Genomic DNA, 16,098 nt, shown 5'->3' with positions numbered 1-16,098 from the left:
GAGTTGTTTGTGAGTTGGCTAACCTTCGGCTATGTTCATTTAGAGCTTGTAGGGTAACAACAAGGGTAGCAAAGATACCCTGCAGGATCAAATGTAGGCTACACAAGTTTTTATTCCAAATAATTTCGTGGCTAATCAAATACCTGGTGAGATCTTTGATTGGTATGCAGACCTGTACACATGGCCCTGGGCACATAACTGCCAACCTATACACTAACAATCATAAAACAAGTTTGTTCTAGAGGACTACAAGCCCCATGACTTCAAGACCAGACCTGTCGGAAATGTAGTTTTTTATAGTTACAATTCGTGTTGCTGTAAAAAGAAATATAGAAAAACTTGTTTTTTTTGGCTGTATCATAAAGTGACAGTAAATTACTGAAATTACAATAAACCAGACTTAAGGTTTTTATATGCATTGGCCAACTAATGACAATTATCAATTATATCAATTTTAAGTGTGTGCGAGAACAGTGTGATACTACAAGTACCACAATGCACCGTTCGAATTCTGCCAGGAAGAAACATGGCTGCCTACTGTTCACCGACGGTATTTTTATTTACGTTTCGTCTGTTATCTGTTTTAAGACAGACAGAGGAAGAAAGAGCCAGTGACAGAAGCTACATTGTGTAACAATTCAATTCAATCAGTCGTTACAGTTTTGGTAAGAAGGCGCCATTTTTCCGGTCTAATCGTTAACGTTACCGACAGCCTGTTTTTTTTTTCATTTTCGCTGAGCTGTCAAGCTGTTCATCAGTATCGGACTGCGACTGATTTGCCTTTGTTAGCGTGCTAACATAGCCAAACAACGTAACTGCCAGTCCAACGCCTATACATCCGGTAATAGTAGCAATGTTTAGCCCCGTGAAGTCTTCTTATTTCAGAGTCAGCCCGGCCATTGTCAACAGAGAACTCGGCAAGACAAAGATGAGATAGCAAAGAGGGCACATCGGAGTGCTAACACACGATTTACTACGTGGCAGAGTCCCCGCATAACTGAGAGAAAACGGAGTAAATAACTCACACAGCATGTTTGGGAATCTTTTCGAGGAAGAGGAGGAGGAAGGTTTCTCTTCGACTTCCTCCAGGGGGAGAGCTGCAAAGGGGGGAGACGAGCCACCTCCGCCCCGAGGAAGAAGCAATCTGTGCGGCATCAAGAACCAGGGGGGCACCTGCTACCTCAACTCTCTGCTCCAGACCCTGCTGTTCACCCCAGAGTTCAGAGGTAAGGCCAGGTTACATTCCTTGGAGTGGGGTGAGATTGAGGTCCACATGTGCAGTAGATAACCAGAGGGCAGTTATCTGTTCATTCTGTTTACATATTTATTGTTTGGTGTGTGTCTTTGCAGAGGAGCTGTTCAGTTTGGGGCCAGAGGAATTAGGATGCCTGGAAGACAAAGAGAAACCAGGGGCCGAAGTAAGTGCCTGTACTGCAGGTGTAACCACAGATGTCATGTCTGTGTGTCTTTGTGACATGCCATAAGGTTTTTGCCTTTTCTCCTCAGGTCAGAGTGATCCCACTGGAGCTGCAGAGACTGTTTGCCAGTCTGCTGCTGGTGGACCAGCAGAGCGCCTCCACCGCCGACCTCACCAACAGTTTTGGCTGGAACAGCAGCGAGGTCTGTGTCCATTATCTTTGTCAGTTAGAAGGAGAAAGGAGAGGCTCAGGTTACACTTCTCATTTCAGTGACTGATTCACCTTCCAGTCATATCAGGAAATGCATGCAGAAATTCACTAAACCCTAACCCTAATTGTATGTACATAATAGACAAAAATGTTGAAAAGTTGCTGTGTGTAAATGATTGGTTTTAAGTAAAGAGTGACATGCTGTGTCCCAATCCCGTACTACATACCAATTTTATAGAGGTTTTAAAAATATATATTGTATTCATAATGATAAAGTGACAGCATATACTCAATAGTATACTCAATAAAGTCAATATGCATTATAAATCCACTTGTATTTTGAGTGATCTGTTGATGGACACATTGCTCAAAAGAAATTAGAAAGCCTGTTTACAGCTGGGGAACAAAAATAAAACAAGCATATGGTGTTGAATAAAAATCGGAAGTATTCAATCTGCTGAGAACCATTTTGCTTTTTCAGTGGTTTGATTGACGTTTTGTATAATTTCCTGTTTGTTTATAAAACAGTGAAATACATTGTTCTATAATAACAACAAAAATAATATACTATGAAAAGTGTAATATAGTATGTACTGTATACTATTAGTACATAATATGGAATTGGGACACAGCGGATGTCTTTCTGTCCTTAATTAGAACCTTTTTCTCTTGTCCTCTCTCAGGGAACAAATCAGCACGATGTACAGGAGCTGAACAGGATTTTGTTCAGTGCGTTGGAGCACTCTCTTGTGGGCACCACTGGTAGTACATTTATACACCGGCTGTATCATGGGACCATTGTCAACAGCATTGTCTGCAAGGAGTGTGGTAACGTCAGCCAGAGACAGGTGTGTCCACGTGTGCAGGGTTTCTCTGCCTCTCTGAGTTGGCTCCTTTATGAAGATATATTCTGTCCATTAAATACTGTTGGTTCAGTAAGATTTAGTAAGACTGACACCAAAGGAGTTATCCAGTGGAATAAATCTCACTACTAAATGTTAAAACAAAGATTACTAACTAACCCAGTTCTGTTTTTTTATGTGTCTTCTTTAGGAAGACTTCCTGGACCTGACATTGTGTGTTTGTGGCGTGTCGAGCCTGGAGGAGGCTTTGTGGAACATGTTTGTGGAGGAAGAGTTGTTTGAGGGCAATAACCTGTACCGCTGTGCACAGTGTGACAGGCTGGTCACTGCTGCTAAGGTCAGTGCCAGCTTTCAGACTGTGTCAACACAATAACAAAGGTTATAATCCAGTGAACCTAAAGAGATGTTAAAATGATCTTTTTCCCTGTGTTTTCTATTTGAACAAACCTTATATTAAACAACTGAATAGAAAATAGGATTAAAACTAGACATGTGAAGAACCTATACTTTGTATAAACATTTATTCTTGTTAACATCAAAAATATGGCATTTTTAGCTGTTTCTTATCTTCCTTTACTTATTTCGCCATTATTCAGTCTGCCAAGCTGAGCAAGCTCCCTCCATTCATGACCATGTCTTTGCTGAGATTCAGCTTTGATTTTGCCAAATGTGAGCGATACAAGGAGACGGGACGCTACAGTTTCCCCTTCACCATCAACCTACGGCCATTTTGTGAACAGGTACTTGACCTCACTTCTTTTTAGATTAGGCACATTTGCAGGATGACCACCGCTCCACCTGACTAAATCTTTGCTAAGGTGCTGGAGGCATCAATGAGTCCAAAACTGATAGAAATGATTTCCGCACACTTAGATCTATGCAGTGTTTCAATTTATTTTAAGCTTTCGGTCTATCAGACCTTCTTCAGAGCATACAATGTATGTATGCGAACAATTGCTGTATGCTCTGAAGGTCTGATAGACCGAAAGCTTAAAATAAAGTGAAACACTGCATAGATCTAAGTGTGCGGAAGTCTCTTTTATCAGATTAATATGACTTTCTTAAAGGAGCAGTGTGTAGGATTTAGTGGCATCTAGTGGTGAAATTGTAGTTTGCAACCATTTGAATACCACTCGCATCACCCTCCCCTTCCAAATGTGCAGCAGAAACTACGGTGGCTGCGAAACTCCCGAAAAATGTGAAAGGCCCTATGTAGAGCAAGTGTTTGGTTTGTCCGTTCTGGGCTGCTGTAGAAACATGGCGTTGCAACATGGCGGCCTCCGTGGAAGGGGACCCGCTCCCTCTGTAGATATAAAGGGCTTATTCTAAGGTAATGAAAACACACTGATTCTTATTTTCAGGCGATTATACACTAATGAAAACATACATGTGAATATTATACTCCATTTCTGCCAATAGATCCTCCTAAATGTTACACACTGGTCCTTTAATTGTTGTTATTTTTGTTCCATTTTCTTGGTTTCCAGGTTTATGCTTGAATTCATCCAGGAAGGCTTTGTCACACCAAGATGTCTTGATAAGTTAACTACTGGTTGTTCCTCCCTTACAGACTGATGCAGAGGACTCTGATTACTCCTACGAGCTGTTCTCTGTGATTATCCACAAGGGCGGCTGCTATGGTGGCCATTACCATGTTTATATCAGGGACATTGACCAGCTCGGCCAATGGGAGCCACCGGTGAGAAAAAGAAGAGCAAACAGGAGGATAAGAACAAAAAAAGGCATAATCTTTATTAAAAATAAATTAGTCATTAGTTGTACTCACTTTTTAGAATATGAGATGTCTGTAGTGACTAATGATTAATTGCTCATTCCCCATTAAATTACTATTAATAACAGATTATTGCCAATACTAGTAGGCATTTTTCTGATGTGCATTACTATCAGCAATGTAAACATGTTTTTATCAAAATCTGCAAGCTTTTGAATGTGTGTATTAGGAAAGGCATCACCTCTGTGTTTCATTGTCAGGAGAAGGAAAGTAAACCCAAGACTAAGAAGAAAGTCAAGGAGGAGGTCAAGGAAGTGTGTGAGCCAAAACTAAAAGAAGATGACCCTTTGTCTGTCCTCACTGCTATTATTGCCGAGGTATAGCAACAGCAATTCTGAAAGCTTCCTTACTCTGAATTATTTTGTTGTTTTTTTCTTTGTTGAGTCAGTTTTACAGTTAGTTAGTTAGTTAATTAATTGGGTGCTGTTCATTTCCTCTCCACTAGGAGCCATCAAAGAGTGTCCTATTGGACCAGCTGGGACAGAAACTTATGGATAAGATTGGTTCACCCTGGAGCAAAAAGTTCAGAAAACACTGTGGTCCCATAGGAAAGGTATTTCTTTGTTTTTATTATGTTCTTATGTTTTCTTTAAATCTGCTGTCCTTTTGGGCTTATACCACTTTATTTCTTATACCAATAATTGTTTTTTGGTTTTTTCTATTTTTTTTCTCTTCTGGTGTAGTTCCTGCAGTCCCACAATGATGTTTTCATGTTGGTGTCCAATGGTACTCGAGTGGCACTGAAGGCAAACCCACCAAGCCCTGTGACTGAGCCCCCCAGCCCAGCAGAGCAGACCACAATCTCTGATCCTTCAACACCTTCACACCCCAGAGCTGCTGAACAACAGCCAGAGCCTGAACAAGAGGTATTAGTCAGCAGTCACATTTTAGCAGGAATTAAAGGTGTAACATGACATTTGTGAAGAGTATTGAAGGACGAAATACACCAACTTAATTCTGTTTTTCATCTATGTTCCTAGCGGATATCTTGTGATTACTTGGATGCCTGTTTCTCACAGTGTTTCTTCCTGTCTGTCAGCAGGGTAGCCACTGGTTTGACCTTAACGACTCCACGGTGACCTCCATCAGGGAGTCTGACATAGAGAAGCAGTTCCAGGGCAAAGAGAGTGCATACATGCTGTTCTACAGAAAAACACAGCTGCACAGGCCCAGTGAAGGTAATGGACACCATGTTTTGCATTTGTATTGGAAAAGATCAGAGAAAGAAATGGAGAAGAGGTGAATACCAGAAGAAAATGTTAAATGGGGCCAATTGAAATTGCCCGCAATTGGGGTAATTTGAGTCATTGAAACAATGAATCAGTTAATTACTGGTTTTGTCATCAAGTACACAGAAATTGAAGTAATGAAATGATTAATATGTATCTATTAAAGTGTGTTTTGTGTTTATATATTTGCAGCTCTGAACAATCCTCAATTCAAAGTACCTCTTCACCTCATCCAGATGGCTCAGGAGGAAAATATCAAACTGCAACAAATGCGGTACAGAAACAAACACACATTCACATATTACACTAATATGACATTTTAGAAGTTTAGTAAGTTTTGACCATAGACTGTATATAAAGATGGATGACACATCTCCACTTCCTCCCACTGTACAAAAGTGAAGCCAAAATATCCCGGCTACGGGAGCTGCCATCTTGCGCTTTTGACGTCATTTGCAACCAGTCTGCGCAGTAGTGATCGGAGTTGGAGCCGCTGTATCGAGGTCCCGCCCGTACACCCGCCGACTCAATTGCAAGCCGGCCTCAGCTGTCAATCATGACGTGACACCCCCTTTTTATAGCATCAAATAACTAATTAAAACCAAACTTATCTGAAAAAACGAAAACTTGAACATACATCAGTGTAATAAGAACTACCTAAAATGATAGAAACCATCTTTGGGAAAATGATTTGGCATGTACTTTGTTTAGTTTGGCTCGTGTCCCATGAAGGGGGTGGGGTTTATGACCTATATCTGCAGTCAGCCAGGGGGCGATCAAGATGTTTTGGCCTAATTTTTGAGGAGCTGAATTGTCGTCCATCTTTATATACAGTCTTTAGTTCTGACTAACGAGTGTGACATTTCAGGGTTATCTAAAATTCCTACATCAGTGAGGATCAACACCCAGAAAAAAGAAGAAAGTTATATGAACATTTGTTTGTTACATAAATTATTAATCTCAGTCAACATTGTTTCTGTTACAGTGAGGAGTTTGAAGCCACTAATAACACTGTGGAGTTGCGTCTCCACCTGGCACCCAGTTATAGGCTAGATAATGGAGCCCTGCAACCAGTCAGCAAAGAGCAGAACGGGAGCACCACTCTGAGTTTCGACTGTAGAAAGACTGTGGGAGATCTTCGATTAGCTATTTATCAGGTAACTTAATTTCCAAAAACATTAACTTTAAAATGCTAATAAGAATGGTAGACATAAGCTGTTTTTTTTTGTGCATATGTGCATTTGTTTATATAGATGCAGGAACTCTGGGAAGGGGATATGGCTCTGACTGTGGCCAAGAGTCTTCCTGCAGGTCTACATCTCTACAATACTGTTACAGGTGAGACACTTAAATGCAGAATATCTGAAGAGGATGAAAGAAGTTTTACAAATATTTAACTACATTCTGGTTGTGGTACTCTTTGCAGATGACAGTGTCTCCCTCTACAGTGCAGGCATTCACACAAACTCTGATCTGTTTGTGTGGAACGGCAGAGAGGTGAGGAAAGGCGTAGTCCAACACATTAGGCATCATGCAAGGACATTTTTCTTATCCTAAATCTCTCGTACTGTTTTCTGTGAGGCTTTCTCGTACGAGTGTTCCAAATCGGATTCCCCAAAGTCTCTTAACAGCACAAACTTGCCATAAATTGTTTGTTTCAACCTGATGAATGCCACCTGGTCATGAGTAGGTGCATGTTCATGAGATGTGATCATTAGCATAATCAGTGCCCCCAGTTGATATACAAGGCATTTGTTGAGCAAGTTTGATAAACAAAAATGACGCCCTAGAGTAAAAAGAACTTCACACTGCAGAGCTTAAAGTCTCGCTGTTGGAAATCAGCAGACGAAAACATAACAAATGTAACTGTGTCAGTAATCATATTAGGGGAATTAGAAAATATTAATACAGCTGACAACAACATGTCATCAAAGCAGCTGTACTGTAACAGAGATAATGGTGAATGAATGAATCGTTTGACATTTTTAGATGCTATAAAACGTCCTGCTATAACAAAGCGGTTGATGACTTAGAAGGGAGGTGGTCATGGGGATGTGACGAAGATGATGGACGAGAGAATATTATACTGTAGGTGATGTTGATGATGTCAGGTGTTATAATAGAGGATTTAGTTTATTTTGGCATCGTATTTAAACTCCCAACTCGAAAATTTAATTTGTACCTAAGAAAAATTCCTATTAAACCACTCATACTTGCCACCTTAGAGTGGTTCTTCCATGAGGCCCAATGTCTGTTAAAAACATATTGTGATTAACGAGAACGACATGCTCACTTGACAAGATCCCAAATGGCTGAGTCAACCGTGTACTGGTTTGTATCTCTTCAGGTGTGCGGTGCGACTGTCCTAACTGGAGCCGAGTGGGAGCCAGTGCTGCTGACCGTAGTCCGTCCCTTTTTGGGGGAAGATGGGGATCAGGAAGTGGAGGATGGGGTGGAGTGTGAGGAGGGAAAAGGAGGTTTTGAAAATGGGGGGTCGGGGCTTAAAAGGGAAGCGAGAGGGTTTGCAGGTGGTTCGACTCTTGGGGAGGTGAGGGAGGCACTGGGGGAGCCTAAGGAGAGTCTGCTTTGCCAGGTGCATAAGAGAGGAAAGCGAGGAGAGCAGGGGGCAGGAGAGGGAGGAGGGGCAAGTGGCTGGAGGTTGTTCCCCCCCGATGACATGCAACGGACGCTAAAGGAGCTGTCGCTGAAAGACGGAGACGCGCTGTTGGTGCTGGAGCCACAGTCATTCGACAGCAGGTATAATCCTCTGAAATGTGTGTACGTTTTTTTTTTTTTTTTTTTTTCTTTTAGGTGTGTGTGTGTGTTTTACTACAGTCTTCTTAACTTCCAGCGTGTTCACTCTCAACGGAGACGTCGTCACTGTGACTACACCGTCTGACTGCCGCTGGCTTCAGGTGGAGTTTCGACCACATGAAGAAGGGGAGAAAGAAGATGAGAGGAGGAAGATCAAGGTTCCAGCTACAGGAAATATGGTCAGTAATTTTTGGGCTCTGTCTCTTCTTCCTCTTTCTCTCTCCATTTAAGCATCACATTGTTCCTCCTAAAATTAATTTAGTTATGTTTAATGTGTCTCTCTTACAGCTGCTATGTGAGGTGAAACAGCGGGCCATAGAGGAGCTGCAGCTACAGGAGCAACTCCCAGGCAAGCCGCTCAGTGTTAAACATAACAGTCATTTATCAAGTACATTAAAGTAAATCAACCCAATCTGTTTTACTTAGGTTTTGGATATTGTCTGTCTGTCTGTCTGTCTGTCTGTCTGTCTGTCTGTCTATCTATCTATCTATCTATCTATCTATCTATCTATCTATCTATCTATCTATCTATCTATCTATCTATCTATCTATCTATCTATCTATCTATCTATCTATCTATCTATCTATCTATCTATCTATCTATCTATCTATCTATCTATCTATCTATCTATCTATCTATCTATCTATCTATCTATCTATCTATCTATCTATCTATCTATCTATCTATCTATCTATCTATCTATCTATCTATCTATCCTCTCATATATCTTAGAATTTTGTGAGAAGGTCTTGATAAATTCTAATATGCCTATAATATAATTGACCACAAAAATTGCCTCTGGACCTTCCAAGTTTCCTCAAGAATTATTTTTATCTTAGCTACTGTTCAGGAAATCACAAAATGTGTATTTGTGTTTGGATTCTTAAATCAGCTGTTGTTTTTATTCTCACTGACCAGGTGCACAGTACTGTCTGAGACAGGTGGACTGCACAGGGAAACTCCTTCCTCCAGGTACTGTGTCATTTGTTACCTGGGGGTGATTTTAATGGTGCTGATAACTTAGAGCTGGAAATCCCCCTCATTTTAACAAAATATTATAAAAGATATGCATTCCTGTACACTGCCCCCTCATCATTTTTTTTAGGTACTCTCCCTGCTTGTAATTTTTCTTCTCATCATCTGTCTTTTGAAGTTTTAGAACACATTTACTAAATGCACTTGTTTTGTCTTACCCTGGTTTACCTGACAGTGTGTGAGGAGTTGAGTGTTCGGGATGCAGGGGTGCGACTCATGACCACACTGACTCTCTGTCCGGGAAATGCCCCCAAGGCATCACAGGTGTGTCTTTTATTTGAAATCTTCAATAAATTCTTTGTACTTGCAGCTGCACAGGTGAATGTTACAGAAGTGCCAGTAAACCTTTCCTGTCCTACATTTTAAAACAAATCAAGACGAGGAGTTGCAAGTGTATAAAATGCTTGATTGATGTGAGATTTTCTGTTTGCCTTGCAGCTTTTCTTGCACTTCTCTGTGGGGATGGTGCCCTCTGCTGGCATGGAGATGGACATTATTGTGGAGAATACCTGTACTGTCAAAGAGGTGAGGAAACAAATGTTCGTGTACTTGTGCAACATTCAAACATTGACATGCTTATGTAACATGTATGTGTACTTTACATTCTTATTTTCTGATTATTTGCAGTGTCTAAAGTCAATGCTGGATGCTGTTGGACTTGATGGTAAAACCTACTGTTTTTTCTGTTCTGTATGTAACTTGCATGTAATGCAGACTCACCATTTTTGCATTTTTGAGTGTTGCTGTTCACCAAGATTATCTCTGCTTTTTTAAGACTGTAATCAAACAGTTTTTTTACTGTAGTGCTTGGTGCAATATCTGGTTGTTAATGTCATTTAAATGTGTGTTGGCAGGCACCTGCTGGCACTTGAGGAGACTCGATTGGTGTGAAGAGGTTGGAGAGCCACTCATGGATGAGGTGAGTGACTGTAGTGTGAACAATATCGAACTGTGTTTCCAGGTATCTTATTTTTGTTTTTGTCTTTCTCTTGCTTCTCAGGTGTACTTTTTCACTTACTTTTTCAATGATATTTAGCACAAGGCAAACTTCATAGAGTATCATCTGAAAGCTAACAAAATGCTAAACTGTGAATGAAAACTTGCATGTAGCCACATGACACCAAAACTTTGAGTACTATTTGAAATAATTTGACCAACTTCTGCCATGTACTTGACAGAAATATTTGTGTACTCTCCCACTTCAAATCATATAATCTTTGTGGCTCTTTGTAGTTTAACAGGGTGGCACTTAAGTTGTTTTTCCCTATGAAGCCATCTTTGCCAAACATGTGTGCACTGGGCCATATACACTAATAAAGTATGTTGGCCTGGAAGTATAAAATGTTTTTTTGGTTAAAGTGGCATACTGCTATATTCAGAATTTTATATTCATTCCTCCCTTGTTTTTTCATTAGTCTGTCAATCACACATGTTTGATGATGTTCACAACATTTTTTTTATTCTCAGGATGCTTCTCTGTCAGAGCTGAAGATAAGCAATGGAGACACTTTAGTCGTCACAGAAGGACAACTTCCTCCAAAGGTACTTAAATATTTAGATTTTGGCTGGAGATTCATCATATTCTGTAACTTTACCTCTCTTTAGCCTTTGTTGTCTCTTTTTTGACAGGGTTTTCTCAAGCTATCTGTTTGGCTGTATCTGGATCCCAGAAACGACTCAGCGGTTTCCATGGAAACTGATTTTAATCAAACTGACAATGGCCACACTGAGGAGCAAATGCTGGAGTTTGTGACTGCAGGTGAAACGCGCAGTCACTCACCTCCTCTGTGTGCCGGCAACATGGCAGAGCTGAGAAGTGTAGGACAGGTGGAGATATCAGACGAGGCCACCCTGGAGGATCTCAAGACTCAGGTAGCGTATGAAGGTTCATGGAAAGCAGAAGTTGATAGTCATTCGTACTAGTTAGGTAGTCCTCAAAGACCCAGAATTAATCCTCTTGGATTATAATGGTTTTCAGTCCTCATTACTTTGGACCCAGAGAACTGCCCTTTTTCAGTCCTACCAGTTAGTTGACTTTATTCAACAGCTGTCAAATGCAGTACAGTAACATGAATACATAAAGACAACTTCACCTTCAACTGTTGAAGGCTAGTTTTATCAGTGTTTCTTTTTATTTTTTTTAATGGCATGTGGGATAGGGGTAAATCTGATTTTGGCTTATTTCACAATTAGTTCCAGTATGTATTGCAATCGAAGAATGGCTCTCATTTAGATATTTCTATCATCATACATTATTAGGGACAGGTTGAACAATGAGGTCAGGCGATAAATACTTGTATGGCCAACTACAACTAAACACATGTTAAGGAAACTGCTTCTCTTTTCTTTTATAGAAGACTTAAAATCAGTCCATGCAAAGTGTAAGGGATTTTGATGGGTTTTTTTCTAACCAAATGTTTAAAGACGCTCCTCTTGCTCTGCTTCATTGTCTACAGGTGATGACGCTGCCTGCCCTTCAGGATGTGTGTATGCCAACCACTGCGTTCATGCGTGTGTGGCAGCTTGAGGGACGGAGGTTGGCACGTATCCTCAGAGGACAACAACTCACACTCAGGTACAAACCCTTCCCTGTCTCAGGGTTTTATTCATATACATGTGTAATTGATGGCCACCAGATTATATTTATTATTGATAAATACAGCAGTTTTGAGCCATTGCTTGTTTACATGACCCACATTTTCTGTTTGCTTTCCTCCTGATCAGGAAATTGAAGCTGACCAATGGTACAGACCTTAGTGTGCAACCGCTACTAAAAGAGGAAGATCTTGGGTAAGGTTTGGGATGTCACCAGTTTTCTGATTTATACATAATGCTATGTAGCATCCCTCCATGGTATGAGAAAGGACCCCTTTTCCAGTATGTACATTTCTTAGTTTATTTAAATTGTTTATGTCCTGCTGTTCCTAAGGCCTAAGGAGGTGTTGCTGAATGTTAAAATGAGAGTACCAGGGGAGAGATGTTACTACCCTCCAGAGGAGCTGGTTTGGGATGCATCTCGTGACTCTTCCCCTCGCTCTCTACGCACTTGTCTGGCTGCACACTATGGCCTCTCCCCTGACTCTCTGCTGTTGGCCAAACACCAGCCAGACAAACACACCTGGGAAGAAATCTCAAACTGGGTAAGAGAGTGATTTCTTGTTTTTCCTGTTTTTATGTGTTGGGGCAATCCATATGCACACTCTTGTGAATAGAAAAGTTGGTAGAGGAAATGGTAAAGCTTCAGAGAGTTTGGGAAGAACATTAGAAAGAAATGTTGACTGCATGAAATGTAGCAAAGAATGACTGACAATAAGTGAGTCAACCCTGATCATTCAGTTAATCATTTTCAGAAATCAGAATCAGAATCAGAAATGCTTTATTGATCCCACAGGGGAAACTCTTTTGTTACAGCTGTGCACACAGGAATAGAAGTACTAAGCAATCAAAATAAAATACACTATAATACAGGTAAGATAAATTAAGTAGGAACTTCTGGGATTTTTATTTTATATGCAAAAAAAAATCCCAAAATCTCATTATTCTTGTATGTGATGGTGTAGTCCCTCATTCGTCCAGGAGTGTTCCATCGTAGAAAAGGTTTCAGGCGTAGTCATCTGGACACTGTTTTCAGAATCAAGACGTTTCCATCCGGAAGTCATTCTCAATTGTGAAAATGGTCTGAGAACTCAGAAATGTAAGCTACTCCTTAAGTTACTTAAGAGTAGCTTAAATTTCTGAGTTCTCAGACCATTTTCACAATTGAGAATGACTTCCGGATGGAAACGTCTTGATTCTGAAAACAGTGTCCAGATGAGTTTTTGTATGTGTTGCTAATTTATTGTCACATTATCAGTGAATAATATGTCATATACCTTTTTACTTTCAGAGCCGGCAGGTTTCCAAAAAGAAAAAGAAGAAAAAGGCAGAATCACTACTGGGAGCACCATTTCACCTCAAAGATGGCGACACAATCGGCATCAAGGTATTGATAAAACCCTTTTTGTTTAAAAATGAGTCCGTTTTGGTTTGATTTGTTTAAGAAACAACAAGAAGTAGAATATGTTCTTGATATTTTTCCCAGAATCTTTTGATCGACAACAACAGGGAGTTCCTCACCCTGGATGATGAGCAGGGCCAGCAGAGGCTCAGAAGGCAAGCAGAGCAACGCAGGAAAGGGTGGGATTTTTACTTTGACACATGCAGCTGCAGGAAAAATACTTGTTACTTGGTGTAATAATTGTGATCATGGCTTTATAGATGTTGTTGCTCGAACAGAAAACAAAAAATCAAACCTTTTTTATGGCATTTATTATTTGGCAATAATCCTATGGCTACAGTGATTAGCACTGTACTGTAGTGTCAGTTAGTTAGTCGATTATGAGACTTTATCAAAGATCCTTTGGACAAATGTTTTACCCTTGTTTCTTTTCAGAGGGCAGGCTGCAGGCTCTGATGGTGTTGGACCACAGAAGAATACTGGACCAACCAAATCCAGGAAACCAGAGGTGGCGTTGTCAATCAATGTTGGGGTATTCAGATAGCATCCTGCTCCGATGGGTGCATGGACAAATCAGAACTACCTATAAAACCACACGCACACACAGATGCCACGTTGCAGGACAATCCACTTGACGTTTGTCTTGTGCCATTTTTTTTCTCTTGTTTCTCCACAAATCTTTCAAATCCATCTAAAATCTAATTCTAAATTAATTTCTGCTTCTCACCTGCCTGGTTTGTTGACTGGAAGAGAAGGAATTTCATTTTGGCACTTTGATTTGCTGTTTTGTAACAACTGACTGTATTTTGCATTATGTTTATGCAATATTACTGGGTTTGTTATCTTGTTTCGTCTCTCTACAAGCTTTCAAAATTACGTAACTAATTTGTAACCTTATACATTAAGTATCAGCCCAGAGAAAACAGTTTCTACTTGCTATTATAGGCTGGTAGTTATATACTAAAACTTGTGCTAAATGGAGTTTCTATGTCATATACTGTTTTTGTATAAACTGTAGCAATCAGGGTGAAAAATGTATACTTGCAGCCAGTGGTTTTTAACTTCTGACTTGTTTAATCAGTTACCCAGTACAACAAGCCACTATAGTAGGAAATCAACCATCACTAGGTCTCGTTGTTGCTCATAAGGTAACTTGTTTTAAGTGATGCTTATTTTTTGTCATGAACCTTTCACTGTGCGCAGAGAACAAAAAACGTTTATCTGGATCATGGGTTTGTTTTAGGTTGATAAGGGAGAGGAGAGATAGGCCTTAATGTGGAGAAGCCTCAGTGCTGCTCTGTCCTCCCTACCTCACTCTCTACCTCTCTCATTCTACCTCTGCTGCCCTGTCGCCCCCCCCCCCAATTCTTACTGTAATTCATAATTTTATTTTCCTAACCTCAAACTGTTCAAGCCCCTGCTCTCAGTCAACTACAGTTAAAAAAGTATTTCAGTGTCACGTAGTTTTGATAATTTGGCTCTGTGCATTTTCCAACTGTTAAAGTGTACAATGTCTGCTTTTGTTTACTTGCAGTCATATTCTGTAAATGATTAAATAACTTAATTGTCTTTTTATTGGACATTATCCAATTATCCTCTTTAGAGATGACTGTCTTCGCTTTTACCTCAATCTATCATTTCATATTCAAGGAATAACTGTATGGAGCCAAACGTTATTGTGTTATGTAACCATCTATGACGGCAGATAAATTTGCTGCTCCAGAAATATACTGTAAAACAACAAATTCAAATCCTTTGTCACTATTTTCATTGATTATGCAGAAGTTAAGATCCCTGAGTTGCTACATGAGTTTTCATTGTGGAACATTTAATGTTTCTTTTGCATGCACTATATGTGAACTTCAGGGAGGTAAAAATTATTCTTGTAGATAATTTATTTGAAAAAAGTGACAAAATAATGTTTTTACTGTATGAATTGTGATGTTTTTTTTTTGAGAAATCTGATTTTGTTATAAATGATTTTCTATGCTGCTTGCAGGTTTTGTTTCATGTAATAATCTGGCCTTTATCAGTGCCAAGAATTTGCAAGCAGATGCAGGAAAACTGACAATATACTCAGCAATAGTGAAATTTCATTTTGTATCATTTACTAGTGTTATTGATAAGGACTGATCCTACTGTATTATGACAGTGGACATCTGTTTGAATCTGTGTCAGATTGTATCTGCAAGAAGTATTTTATCAACAATAAAGGTATACAGTAGTAATTGTCAGTCATCTTAATTAGGCTGATGCTGAATCACTGGCTTTAATACCCATTCTAACAGCTACTTAGCCATGCTAGCGGCATGGCTCAATGAATGGCAGTGCCGGTTAGTTGGTCCATCTCTCAACAACTATAGAATTGATTGCTATGAAAGTTGGTGCAGACATTCATGGTTTCCATATCATGAATCCTAATGACTTTGGTGATCCCCTGACTTTTCCTCTAGCGCCACCATGAGATTGACATTTATGGTTTTGAGTGAAATGTCTCAACAACTATTGGATGAATTGCCATGAAATTTTGTACACACATTAATGTCCCCTTCAGGATGAATCAAATGTGTCAAAACATAAATATGAAATTGTAGTAATCATTCAACCAAACAGTCCTGTATCTTTTAAACAGAACCTGTAATTGTATGATGGTGATAGGCATGAATACATGTAAGGGCTTAAAATTGAATCGAAGTTAGATTCTCAATAAGGAAGAAAAGTCCTATTGTTAATTCTTTA

The 16,098-nt window shown here is 39.8% G+C and overlaps 1 protein-coding gene across 2 annotated transcripts; it reads left to right on the top strand.

Moving 5' to 3' along the window:
• Positions 1–498: 498 nt before the first annotated feature.
• Positions 499–15,587, top strand: usp40 (ubiquitin specific peptidase 40). 2 transcript variants are annotated; one of them, XM_044167246.1, is made up of 31 exons: positions 499–1,226; positions 1,351–1,418; positions 1,507–1,620; positions 2,312–2,476; positions 2,682–2,828; positions 3,088–3,231; positions 4,062–4,190; positions 4,484–4,600; positions 4,729–4,836; positions 4,967–5,149; positions 5,326–5,461; positions 5,705–5,786; positions 6,498–6,669; positions 6,766–6,850; positions 6,939–7,009; positions 7,860–8,269; positions 8,364–8,505; positions 8,615–8,675; positions 9,246–9,299; positions 9,538–9,626; positions 9,801–9,887; positions 9,990–10,026; positions 10,217–10,281; positions 10,830–10,904; positions 10,992–11,234; positions 11,819–11,937; positions 12,087–12,152; positions 12,292–12,502; positions 13,249–13,344; positions 13,444–13,538; positions 13,795–15,587. In XM_044167246.1, the coding sequence occupies exons 1-31, from the start codon at positions 1,031–1,033 to the stop codon at positions 13,901–13,903; spliced, it is 3,876 nt and encodes a 1,291-aa protein (XP_044023181.1). In that variant the 5' UTR covers positions 499–1,030; the 3' UTR covers positions 13,904–15,587. The 2 variants fall into 2 exon arrangements, with proteins under 2 accessions (XP_044023181.1, XP_044023180.1); XM_044167245.1 differs by having other exon boundaries at positions 5,323–5,461.
• The last annotated feature ends 511 nt before the right edge of the window (positions 15,588–16,098 follow it).

Source organism: Siniperca chuatsi, linkage group LG15 (assembly GCF_020085105.1).
Source record: "Siniperca chuatsi isolate FFG_IHB_CAS linkage group LG15, ASM2008510v1, whole genome shotgun sequence".
In the NCBI taxonomy this organism is placed as follows: Eukaryota; Metazoa; Chordata; class Actinopteri; order Centrarchiformes; family Sinipercidae; genus Siniperca; species Siniperca chuatsi.
Note: the sequence above shows the minus strand (reverse complement) of the source record. Positions and strands in the feature narration are given on the sequence as shown.

Bases quoted from the DNA above. Each gene is read 5' to 3' on its own strand.
- usp40 (XM_044167245.1), top strand. From the start codon at position 1,031: ATGTTTGGGAATCTTTTCGAGGAAGAGGAGGAGGAAGGTTTCTCTTCG. The intron at 4,601-4,728 runs GTATAGCAACAG...CCTCTCCACTAG, and splicing joins TCACTGCTATTATTGCCGAG to GAGCCATCAAAGAGTGTCCT. The intron at 11,938-12,086 runs GTACAAACCCTT...CCTCCTGATCAG, and splicing joins GGACAACAACTCACACTCAG to GAAATTGAAGCTGACCAATG.